Source organism: Mchenga conophoros, linkage group LG18 (assembly GCF_057382185.1).
Source record: "Mchenga conophoros isolate Kocher_MC1m ecotype Shallow Benthic linkage group LG18, M_conophoros_male_GT1.1, whole genome shotgun sequence".
Classification (NCBI taxonomy): domain Eukaryota; kingdom Metazoa; phylum Chordata; class Actinopteri; order Cichliformes; family Cichlidae; genus Mchenga; species Mchenga conophoros.
The window spans coordinates 27,696,665-27,708,357 of record NC_140543.1 but is presented as its reverse complement, the minus strand read 5'-3'; the positions used below and the strand labels follow the sequence as shown (position 1 = coordinate 27,708,357).

At 40.1% G+C, this 11,693-nt stretch overlaps 1 protein-coding gene across 1 annotated transcript; it reads right to left on the bottom strand.

Moving 5' to 3' along the window:
* Window positions 1–850: 850 nt before the first annotated feature.
* Window positions 851–11,567, bottom strand: LOC146554041 (homeobox protein Mohawk-like). The gene is made up of 6 exons (XM_085253274.1): window positions 8,571–11,567; window positions 8,166–8,325; window positions 7,896–8,049; window positions 7,406–7,744; window positions 1,465–1,498; window positions 851–1,235 (listed from the first exon to the last, which is right to left on the bottom strand). The coding sequence occupies exons 1-6, from the start codon at window positions 8,792–8,794 to the stop codon at window positions 896–898; spliced, it is 1,251 nt and encodes a 416-aa protein (XP_085109400.1). The 5' UTR covers window positions 8,795–11,567; the 3' UTR covers window positions 851–895.
* Window positions 11,568–11,693: the final 126 nt, after the last annotated feature.

Below are 11,693 nucleotides of genomic sequence, written 5' to 3'. Positions count from 1 at the left end.
AGTTTCACACCTTGGCTCAGGGGATTAGAGGATCATCAGGGGGTCCTTTTGTCCCTCTGTGGGGGGATACTCCCACTAGGTTTATATCTGGGACTCTCCACCATTTGACCTTAGAACTGAAGAAGCTTCTCGGATGAGAGGTGAAACGTCTTCAAGCAACTTAAAGAAGTCCAGACGCTTTTCTTTGCAAGCTCCTTTGACCATGGCAGCTCCAAGTTTGTAACAGGAAACTAGGATTTGGCCCATGTCTGTTTCTAGCCTTCCCTCCATGTTCCCTCCAGGAACTGTCTCCCTGGGCCACTATAACACTCTTCTTCCATCAGTACAACCCTTTTAAAATCCACTTTGTGTAACGATGCAGTAAAACTTCACCACGTACGTCTGCACACGTGAAAACTAAGACTAAATACAGCTCAGCAAAACAAAACTGTGCATAGAAATTACTCTAAGCACACGACTATTCAAAGGATTTCACATTAGGTTTATTGAAATAGCTGCTGTCAAACATTAGCATTGGATGATGATCCAGTCTCTTGGAAGTTAATATAACTTACTGCAACAGAGGGGGGCATGAGGAACACAGCAAAAAACAGTAACAACTAATAAACAGCATTAGGTTAGTGTTAAAAATGGTTACAAACATTAAAGTTAATCAGCATTACAAAACAAAGATCTCAGAGGCTGTACATATACATATATATATATATATATATATATATATATATATATATATATATATATATATATATATATATATATATATATATATATGTATATATATATATATATATATATACATATATATATATATATATATACATATATATATATATATATATATATCGCAAGGCACGTGGATGTCTGGTTTTCCTGTATGAAACAACATGTTTAATGCCTACACACTGTTTGCCAGTGAGACTTTGACAGTCTGGACCTCAGAGATATGAGAGGATTTCTGGATGATGCGGTTGGTGAGAGCGGGCCCGGTGGCACAGCTCTGCTGTAGACCTGAGGCAGATCCTGTGTTGCTCATCTCGTCTGTGATAGTGGTCTTTGCTACAGAGAGAGGCCCTCGGGTGTAGCTCTGCCCTGTAGCAGCGCTGGACACTGGAGCACTGCTCTGGTCTGCAGTGCAGCTCTGCACCTGGGCCAAGCTTGTCAGAGCCACAGCAGCGTGGATCTCCCTCCAGCCTTGGTCATCTTGTCTCTGCTGGCCTCTGAGTGGCTGCTGGTCCCTGTGAATACATACATACATATAGAGTATACACATATCATTTGTAGATAATTTATAATCACCCACGCCTTCCTTTAAAAAATGATCTAAACGCCAATTTCAGATATCCAGAGCCAAAAAACCCCCACAGAAAACAAAAAAGCATCTCTTTATAAAAGTCAGATGATTAGTGGTTTGATTTCAGTGAGATTATAAAATGTATGTATTCAGTAATGAATGAGTAAACTTACCTGTCACATTTAGTTGAATTGTAGTCGCTTGTATCTGTAAAAGAGAATAAAAAGACTCAAAACGTGCCATGAATCAGTTCGACTCGACAGCAGTGAAACTACAGACAGTTTAGTCATGGGACAATGAGTGTTTGGATTAAGCTTTGGAATCATATATTAGTGATAAATACATGTTTTTTTGTGGATACCCATGGGCTTGTGTGTGCTTGTGTATGTTTTAATGGCAGTACATTCTTATATGTTTGTGTCTCTGGATGGATTTTAACATGCTGAAAAGTGTATTGGTCTGTCTGTCCTCAACTATTCAACTGCTATTCAGTGTTGAGCGTTCAAGAGGGAGAAAAAAATCTTAAATGTTTTTTTTAACAGCCATATGGGTCACATAAATTAATACGACCATCATCTAAACCTGTTAAAGAAAGAAGGATGAGTTGCTCTGTCAGTGCCCTAAATAGAAACAATCTGGGCATTTTTAGGAGCAAGAGAAGAAAAAAAACGAACTTTTCAGTAATATATCGCTACATGGTTTCTGTTTGTGGTCAGCAAATAAGTGTGCATTATATGTAAAACATATTTTCCATTTCAGCTTTGGAATATTGCCTATTTTCACTGGAGCAGATTGAAGCTGGTCAAAAACAGATTTTTCTTCAGAGAGGACTAGACAGGGAAATTAGAGGTCTGCTGTGAAACACAGTCTTTCAATGCTAACAGCCCGAAACATTCCCATCTCTGACTGTGAAAAAACATAGGCCAGGGCCAAAAGCAACTACTTGTTGATAGTAAATCATTTTGCTGTCTTATGCTTTTCTTTTGCTACTGAATGTTCTTCGGCCTATAACCTCGCCAGTAAAATAGTTTAGCACTTCAGTTGTATTTACTACCCCGAAAAAACATTGTTTCAGCTCTGGTGAGTCTTAGATTTGCAGCAAAGATCAGTTACAACAAAATTTTACAAGGGGTAACATGAAGCTGCTGAGACGTCTCCCTGCTATTACATTGTCCCGCAGTGATGCAATGTCATTTCATGTTGGATCCATAATTATGGCCATATAAGGGATGGTTTCATATTAAAAAGAAACAAACTATTTCATTTTGTTCCCGAGTACAACGACAAGAATGATGGCGCTCAAATGTCTGTATAGCAAATAGCCCATAAAACTAAAGCAAGCAAGCGAGTTAATTTAGCTCAGTAAAAACTGTCTCGAGGTAACAAAATCCACTTTTTGATGGATATACTATATTTGTTTCAATAAATGCCAAAGTTTAGAAACATGTAGTAGCTACATAGCAATGTCGTTAAAAACAATATGGTGCCTAACCTGTAAAACTCTATTTGATGTTTTTATAATTTGTTTTTGTTTTTTTTGTGTGTGTGTGTGTAGATGATATGACTGAACAGATGGTATAATTAATAAGTTCAGAAAAGCAACATTTTTACATTTGGAAAGAGGCTGTTTTCCCTACTGTTTGGGCTATGCTAAGCTAAGCTAACCATGCTAAACGTATTACTAACCTACTAAAAAATTTGAATTTCTTTAAATATGAAAAAGTAACATAACTTTTGCGTTAACATTGTCTAGCTTATGCAAGTTTCTGGCATGTTGTCATGTATACATTGTTTGAGAGTTTTTGGTCATATTGGTTGTGCCACAGCTACATACAGCCACCGGTCATGAGGGAAAACTCTGTATAAACAGCCTGGTTGGAGATTGGTTGTTGGAAGTTGCTGGCTGGCACTAGGTAATTTTAGTTACAAAGATGTGGCTTTGGCCATTAATGTGTATGATACCAAATTTTCCACAAACATTTGCTAACTACTTGCCAAGTGATAGCAAAGCTTGAAAACTATAAAAGTAAAGCGTTTGCCTTCTAAATAAAAGTTGCGTCTCAGCACAGGCTCCATTTCTGGTCCGTGTTACATTTTTCACTACTGCACAGAGAGTAGCTAGTTAGTATTTCCAGATAAGCCGGTGTGCTTTATACAAACTACGGAAGACCGCGACAATCTGCTAGTGACTATTATTCACCCGATCCTACATTGCCACATGTCCAAAATGGTGGACATGTTAAAATGATGCGGTTAGTGGTCACAAGTTTGCAAAACCTCAATACTATTTAGTAATAAAAGATTAACAGATCACCAAACAATGAATTAATATCTACATGAGATCATTAAAACCTTGGCGCTCTCCCACAATATAAGTTGAAAACCGCTCACATGTCCCAGTGTCAGTGATTATGAATTTTTTCCCAGATGTATAATTCAGATCCACAATACTGCATATACGAAACAAAAACCTTCATCCATGCTTTCACTAGAAACAAAACAGGTAGTTATGCATTTCACTGCTCCGCATCCAATAAAACCTCATTCTAGTCTAGTTTATGACCCTCCAGGCTTTTTAAGGGAAATACTGAACTTGCTGTGAGTGTCAAATTATATAGTACAGAAATTGCTATACAGCCAATATTAACATTGCAAACATAGACTCTGCTACTAGACTTTTACTGCCTGTGGGAAATAAACCGATATCTTTTAGGTGTCCTCGTAGGTTAGTGTGTAGTGGCATCACCTATTAGCAAATCACTTTGAGTTTAGTGACTGTTTTAATCGTCTCCCGGGCAGAGTTAAATGTGTTAATGGTGTTAGCGCCTGTCATGAAGCTGGCAGCTTAACTTTCCACTTCACCTCCACAGAGGAGTTGCAAACGCTGCAAACACCCTTAATATGACCGTCAGGGATACATTAAAAGTTTGTAAAAACATTTCAGCAGCGCTGCATGTAGTGTTTGATGACATCATGAAAACCTCAAAGAACCACCAAAAGAAATATAATTTCAAGTGAGTATATTACACACTTACAGGAATGGTTCAGCATTTTGGGAAATAGAGTTGACCTCAAGAATTATTCTATGTCTACCAGCTAAGCTAAGCTCAAGTTGATCGAAATAACTGAGCTTGTTTGGACTCTTTCTGTAAATAGTGCTGCCTATTAACTAGTTACATGCAGAGACAGATAACTGAATTATAAACAAAAAATGTTGATTTATTGACTGAAAAATGCATTTGAACCATAATTACTGGTCAAAAATTTTTAAAAAAGAATTTACATTTGTTCTCTTTTAGCTAACAAAGCTAATGTAACATTCCTTTAGTTGTGTCTTTCCACCATGTAGGAATGCCATGTTTTGGCATACTATACTTTAAGATAAAGAGGAGTACAACGTTATAAAGTGTAGGATGGCTTAGAGAAGCCCTGACTCACTGATGATGGACTGCCAGATAGAAGAACATTCATTTCTGTAAGCAACCAGTACTGTTGCATGTGTCATTTGACAAGAATTCCTTTCAATGTTGAAAATTCACCATTGCTTTTAACCTGAAGTTAGTATAGGTTTGTAACACTACAAAGTATTGTTTGATCTGTTACCAAGTAGCAACAACCAGGGCTGAAACAGGACGAAATGTGGAAGTGCAAAAAGACGCAATTCCTTCGATGGCCACATGACACTAGCTAACAATTTTGGTTGCTATAGCTAATTTTGTCTTCATTTATCTATCCGAGTGTTGCCAACTTAGCGACCTTTTTGCTATATTTAGCGAAAAATCTAGTGACAAATCTGGCGACTTTTGCTGATGTTATTGGAGACTTATGATGACTTTTTGACGTGAAGGCACATATCGCTCTTACTCTCAACAATCAGCGGGTGCTGCCGTTGGTACCTCGCCCGTGCTATAGCACTCACAGGCGGCGGATAGTCCTTATGCAGCAGTCAACCCCAGCTGCTGTCAGAGCAGGAGATGTTCACACCTTGCTTCCAAACTCCAAATGAATCGTGCATGAGCTCCTGCCCTGACTGTAACGCAGTCAGTTCTTCTTTTACTGTTACTTTTTGTGGATCACAAGGTTTAAAACTACTTAAACACACACACAAACACACAAAGTCGCTGCGCCAGAGTACCTATTTCGGGTCACTTTTGCTGGTCCCAAGCCCAGATAAAGGAGGAGGGTTGGAATTCTGACATTAAAATAAACAATAATTGCTAAAAGAAATTTAATTTGTAGATCTAAATATATTCTAAATGCATTTAGGGTGTTTTTTTTATTCACTTTATGTCTCTTCCACAATGTTATTTCTCCCTCCTACAATGTAGGTTACAATTACATAAGCATGACCAATTATCTTAATAGCAGTTTTCCTTACTAAGGAGTTGGCAACACTGATCTATCCCATCTTCATTTATATCTCACTGTTCAAGGTGTCAGTAAGACCTAAAGTTAGGTGTATGGCCATTGTGACGAGAGCTGTTTGCTAGGTTTAAGTCACTGAAATGGGTGTTGGTTCCTTTACATGGATTTATCTAAAAGATAATATGACCTGTTATATTTTACATCCCATTCAAGAAGTTTGTGCTTCAGTTTTGGTGAGTGACACTTACTGAATAGTTTATAAGTGCAGCTAATTAAGCTTCCTAGCATTAGCTGATAACAACTAGCCTAAATATTTGAACTTTTGCCAAAGTAAACCAAAGTGGCAATGGCAAAAATGCTAATGTTGTGACTTAAAAAAACAACGAAATATATTTTTTGCTGTTTTAATCGATTAAAACAACAATTAAGAAGCGGCATGTCTTTTGGCATCCTACCTTATTTTATACTGTCTAGATAGATAACAGTTAAGGCAAGGCATTATATTTCATGTGGAATATAAGTTCAGTGGTTTATTTATCTACATATGTTTCTTTCTTAGACTGTAATTTACTCCCCAGGTTTTTCAAGTCAGCCATGACATTTAATTTAGCTTTCACAGAAAATAAAATTATCCATTAAATAACTTCTTTAGACTGGAACAAGGTGATTGCCAGGAAACTACTCTTAACATAATAAAACAGAACCTTTTTTGATTTTAGAGTCAAACTAAAGAGAAGCGCTAAAGAGCAGAATTGGTTTCAAAAATCTTTTCACAACTTTTATAATGTAATGTAAATTTAGATTGACTTTGAGTAAGAAAGTAACACTTGGGAGAATCAGACTGCCAAAGCACATAGCAGTCGAGAGAGCGAAGCCACAACTTCAAACACCGAAGGGGGAAGCCAAATGGATATTAGTGGTCTTGCTCTGCGCTGTCTCACAGATGAGTGGCAGCACCGACAGTCGCTCTATGAGACCTCTCCGGTGTAGTCCTGACAGACTGCTCCATTTCTGCATTTGGCCAAGGTTTCCACTTCTCACCCTGGGAAGAATAAAGTCTCAGACATTCTGTAATTGTCCTTGAGACTGGACTGGACATTTCCACCATGGCAAGAAGCTGAAGCGGAACAAATGGCACATTCTAGAATATGGAAATGATATTTGCGGTGTGCAGCAGCAGCCAGGGCGAGCTCCATCCAATTTTAAAATGAGGGATTTCAGCGTCTGCATGAGACTTTATTAGTAATGTTTGTAGAGGCTTTGGCTCTTGCGCCTTAGCGGATTCGAGGCTTGTCAGTTTGCTGTGCTCCCTATAGGTCTGAAAGGGCACCCAGGTGTCAAACTCCCTCCCACTTTCCCTCTAACTTTATAATTGAATCTCACAGAGCTTCTGACTTTCAGTGGAGTGCCAGAGATTTATTAATATCAGGGCGCTCCGAGGAGCCATGTGGAAGTTTCTGTTCGTTCTGTTCTTACTTTACTGTACACTGTGGTGTGTTAAAAATGAACAGAGGGGAAACAGGGTAGTTAAACTGTCAGTTTGCCTCACATTCAGCATAAATCCACAATAAACAAGGAAGATGCTTTAGTAATTTCTATGGATGGGGGGAGATCCTACCATTTCTAGACTACTGTGTTGTTTTTGATTGCTGATTGATGCATGAAGCTAATATTGCATCACATCTTTCTAAATTCGTGTATTAACACATACAGATATTGCATTTGTGTTAGAAAAGAAACAGGTCTCACCCATATGGTAGACAAAGTTGGTCTCTGTTTCATAGGACGATGCAGGCGAGACGACATCTCCATCACATTCGTTTGAACTGAACGACTCGGAGTGGCTTCTTCTCTTGCAGGCTGGCGCAACGCCATCGGCCTTCGCCACCATCATGTGCCGCAGGGTGTCGTTCAGGTAGCGATTCAGTAAACTGCTCTTGTACTTGGAAGGAGGGGACGTGCTGTCATCACTGTTGGTGCAGTCAGCCATGGTGAGCATGTTGCCTTGTTTCTCCAGCACGCTCTTGTGGGATGATGACCTGCTGAAGTTTGACTGGCTGATGGGAGTCTGTAAGGGACATTCTTCATCTGCAGCAAAGGAAACAAAGCTGTCACTGATTTCACACTAAATCGATTCATATCAGTGAATATGAAATGTTACAAACTATGATTAAAAAAGAGAGACTGGGTACATCCAGTCTGATGACTTAGAAACTACTAATTCCCTGAAGGTCCTTACCCTCTGAGTCAGTGTCATCACTGCACATGCTCAGCCTCTCCGCGTTTCCCTGGATATATTTATTGTATAGTTTGATCCTCAGGGCCCAGCTCAGGTCTGGCTGCCTCACTGTGTTCTTCAGCCTTCGTCGGGCGTTTGCAAACCAGTTGGAAACCTGCACAGATGCCGCTGTGTTTTTTTTAGGACAGCACTGACTCGCATAAATCAGCACTAATACATCTTTCAAATCACTTTTGCTTCATTCTTCTTTCTTGCGTGAGCTCGTCTCACCTGTACTAGTGTCATGTGCGAGCCCAAAGCGAGTAGGACCTTCTCGGTCTTAGTCGGGTAGGGGTTGTCCCGGTGTTTGTATAACCAGTGTTTCAGGGGCCGGGCCATGTCCTGCAACACCTGTCTTTTGTGACGAACTTTTACGCCAGTCAGACGGGACCTGAAGGAGTAAGAGGTCAACAAACATTGTCCAGCATGCTTACCTGTAACCTGATTGTAGCACTGTAGCAATACTTTCGATCTACTTCACTGTCAAATTTGACTAAATTATGTCATGCAATTAATTTAATCAAAGCGTAGATATCCAAAGAAGTACAAGATCTGAGATCGCAGCATTATTTTAGATTCTTTATAGGTTTAATGTGTTTTTCTGCCATAAAAAAAAGCAAAAAAGTGATAAAATACCCATATCTTCTGTACTTCATGGCAGAGTTGTGTTCTGCGGACTCTTGGCATCGCAGCAGGTCCGCGCTCTGTCCTTCTGCTAAACTTGTCTGAGGTACGTCTGCACAGTTCAGTCTGTTCCTCTCCTCTGCTCTCCTGCCGTCGTCCAAGTGAAGCTCAGACTTCATTACAGCAACTTTGTTCATTCTTAAACGCGCCGAGTCTTCCTCAATCAACAGGTGCATCAGTAAACTCCCAGATGTAAAGAAAGGCAGTAGATTCCCATTCTTGGTAGACTTGGTGTAAAAAGGAATAGGTTAAACATAAAAGTGTCCCTTGCTTTTCTTTCGGTGCTCTCGGGAACAGACGTTGACAGACAGAAGAGGAGAATAATGTTTGAAAAGTCAGATGATGTTGTGCGAGGAGAGTTCAAATAACCTGCTGCTCCGCCGCCTATTGGCTCCCCCCACCGTCCAATCGCTTCTGTGGAGGGGTCTGTGAGGCAAAGCTTGCAGAGCAGCGGTAGCACCCGACGGTTTGAGCGAGATTGCACATGAAAAGAATATCAGCAAATGCGGTCATTAGATTTACAAGTGAGATTTTTGCTTGGTGTGACTGCAGTCTGTGCTAAGCAGTTCAACATGCCCTCATATTTTCTACATGAGGCACATGATTCATGTGGACCTTGCGGTTTTACCAAAAACCGTGTCAGCAAATAATAGTACATGTTTTACCAAGAGATTCTGGAAATTTATGCGTGTAATTACACGGTTACTTATAACCAGCAAAACCACGGAGCTGTGCCCTGTGATAGGCAGCAAATCCTGCTGTTTTCAGATGGATTTCAGTACAAATTGGCCAATCCACAGAGGCCACACAAACACAAGAAAATGACATTAAACTGTGTGTGTGTAATTATGAGTCTGTATTGCGTCTGGGGTTTAAAGTTTTTAAAGTCTACGTATTTATTTGAGTGTCAGGACTGCATTGCATCCCTTTGCACTGTGAGTAGGGTTAATCCAAAGATAATGCGCATATTTGTTAGTGTGGGTTCCCATTTTTGAGCAACCGGGACTGTAAATAATTATGGAAACTCAGTCTGAAGGAACTCTAACATCATCATTAGTGTAACTAAATGACAACATGTGGGCTCTGAGCCCAGTATTTGAAGACTGGATGGCTCGGCTTAAGCTGTAATTCACGTATGTTTTTCCTCTAAACACTCTTATGTAAGAGTGTTTGGATATACACTGATGACTTTGCCATGCACAAGCATAACTTAATAATCTTTAAGCAAACATTTGTGATAAAATGGGGTTTTGGTCATCCTGGCTGCAGTTTAAACTTTGGAAATTGTGGCTAAAATCCAAGTAGCACTTGTTCGGTGTATTAAAGCACTCTAAAAAGTCCCATCCACATTCATAATTCAGGACTATCAGCGGGGGAGGTTGAGTTTCAGTGCTTTCAAAGCTGAAAAACACATGTACCAGAAGCGTCCCCGTTAGGTGCTGTAAATTCCTTGCTCACATTCCTCGGCAGCAGTCGGAAAAGGCTACATGCTATCTCACACCATTTACTCCTGTCCCTCTGTGATATGTTCACTGGCTCAACTGTTGATATTAGCTGGGAACACGCCTACATTTGGCAGCCAGGAGACCTGTAAAAAAATCCAAGTGGAAGGATATATATCTCGCTTTGTTTGGATACTTTGGCACTTGTGTCTGTGTATGTGTCGTGCAGGTTCACAAACTCCAGGCCTATCCAAAGGGACAAACACCCAGTAAAGTGTGAAGCAGAGAAACAGATCGCCAAGCATTCTTTTTATTATTATTATTTCTAATCCGTTTGGTTCAAACAGACAATTATTGATAGTGCTGTCAAATGTTGTAGATTCTGTTGCATGCTGCTGGCGCTGTGTCCTATTTTAGCATTTCAGCATTTTTTAGCTAATTGTTTTAGTTTACAGCCTGCAGTTAGTGGAAATGAAGCAGCTCAAAGTACTCTAATTAGTTAGCAATTAACAATAAACTGACAAATTAAGTTTCTGAAGAGGATGCATTTCCCCGGTACATTCAGACATGGTGCTAACCAAAATCAAAAAACTGTAGCGCCAAGATAAATAGGTAGTGCTAGCATAAAACTTAGTCTATTTCTTCAATTATTATTTCTTCAACGCTAATGATGTTATGCTCTGATGAATGGTAAAATCAGAATCAGAATCAGAATCAGAATCAGAATACTTTATTGATCCCTGGGGGAAATTATTTTTTGTTACAGTGCTCCATTTTAAACCAACATTAAGACAAGACAGACAATACGCTAACTAAGAATAGTACAATATATACATATATATACATACATACATACATAAGTCACTCATAAATAAATAGTTGGAAAAGAAACATGTGTAGTTGTAGCAGTAAACAGTGTGTTAAGTGGATGCGTTGTACAGGGAGATGGCCACAGGCAGGAATGATTTCCTGTGTCGTTCAGTGGTGCTTTTCGGTAATCTCAGTCTCTCACTGAACGAGCTCCTGTGACTGACCAACATGTCATGGAGTGGGTGGGAGGTGTTATCCAACATTGTCTTTATCTTGGACAGCATCCGCCTCTCCGACACCACCTTGAGGGAGTCCAGCTCCATCCCCACAACATTGCTGGCCTTACGGATCAGTTTATTAAGTCTGTTGGCATCTGCGACCCTCAGCCTGCTCCCCCAGCATGCAACAGCATAGAGGATCGCACTGGCCACCACAGACTCATAGAAAATCCTCAGCATTTTCTGGCAGATGTTGAAGGACCTCAGTCGCCTCAAAAAATAGAGACGACTCTGGCCCTTCCTGTAAAGTGCTGTGGTGTTTTTAGCCCAGTCCAGTTTATTGTCAATGTGTACTCCAAGGTATTTATAGTCCTCCACAATGTCAACACTGACCCCCTGGATTGAAACAGGGGTCAAGTGTTTCCTGGTCTTCCTGAAGTCCACGATCAGTTCCTTGGTCTTTGCCACGTTGAGCTGCAGATGATTCTGCTCACACCACGTGACAAAGGAGTCGACCACAGCCCGGTACTCTGTCTCATCATCCCTGCTGATGCATCCAACCACCGCAGAGTCATCAGAAAACTTCTGAAGATGGCAGGTCTCTG

What these genes read in the sequence shown, in the direction of transcription:
- LOC146554041 (XM_085253274.1), bottom strand. Translation starts at nt 8,794, where the DNA reads ATGCACCTGTTGATTGAGGAAGACTCGGCGCGTTTAAGAATGAACAAA. An exon ending in ATGAAGTACAGAAGATATGG is followed by an intron (nt 8,326 to 8,570) that starts GTATTTTATCAC and finishes TTACTCCTTCAG; the next exon opens with GTCCCGTCTGACTGGCGTAA. An exon ending in AATTCAACTAAATGTGACAG is followed by an intron (nt 1,236 to 1,464) that starts GTAAGTTTACTC and finishes ATGTATTCACAG; the next exon opens with GGACCAGCAGCCACTCAGAG.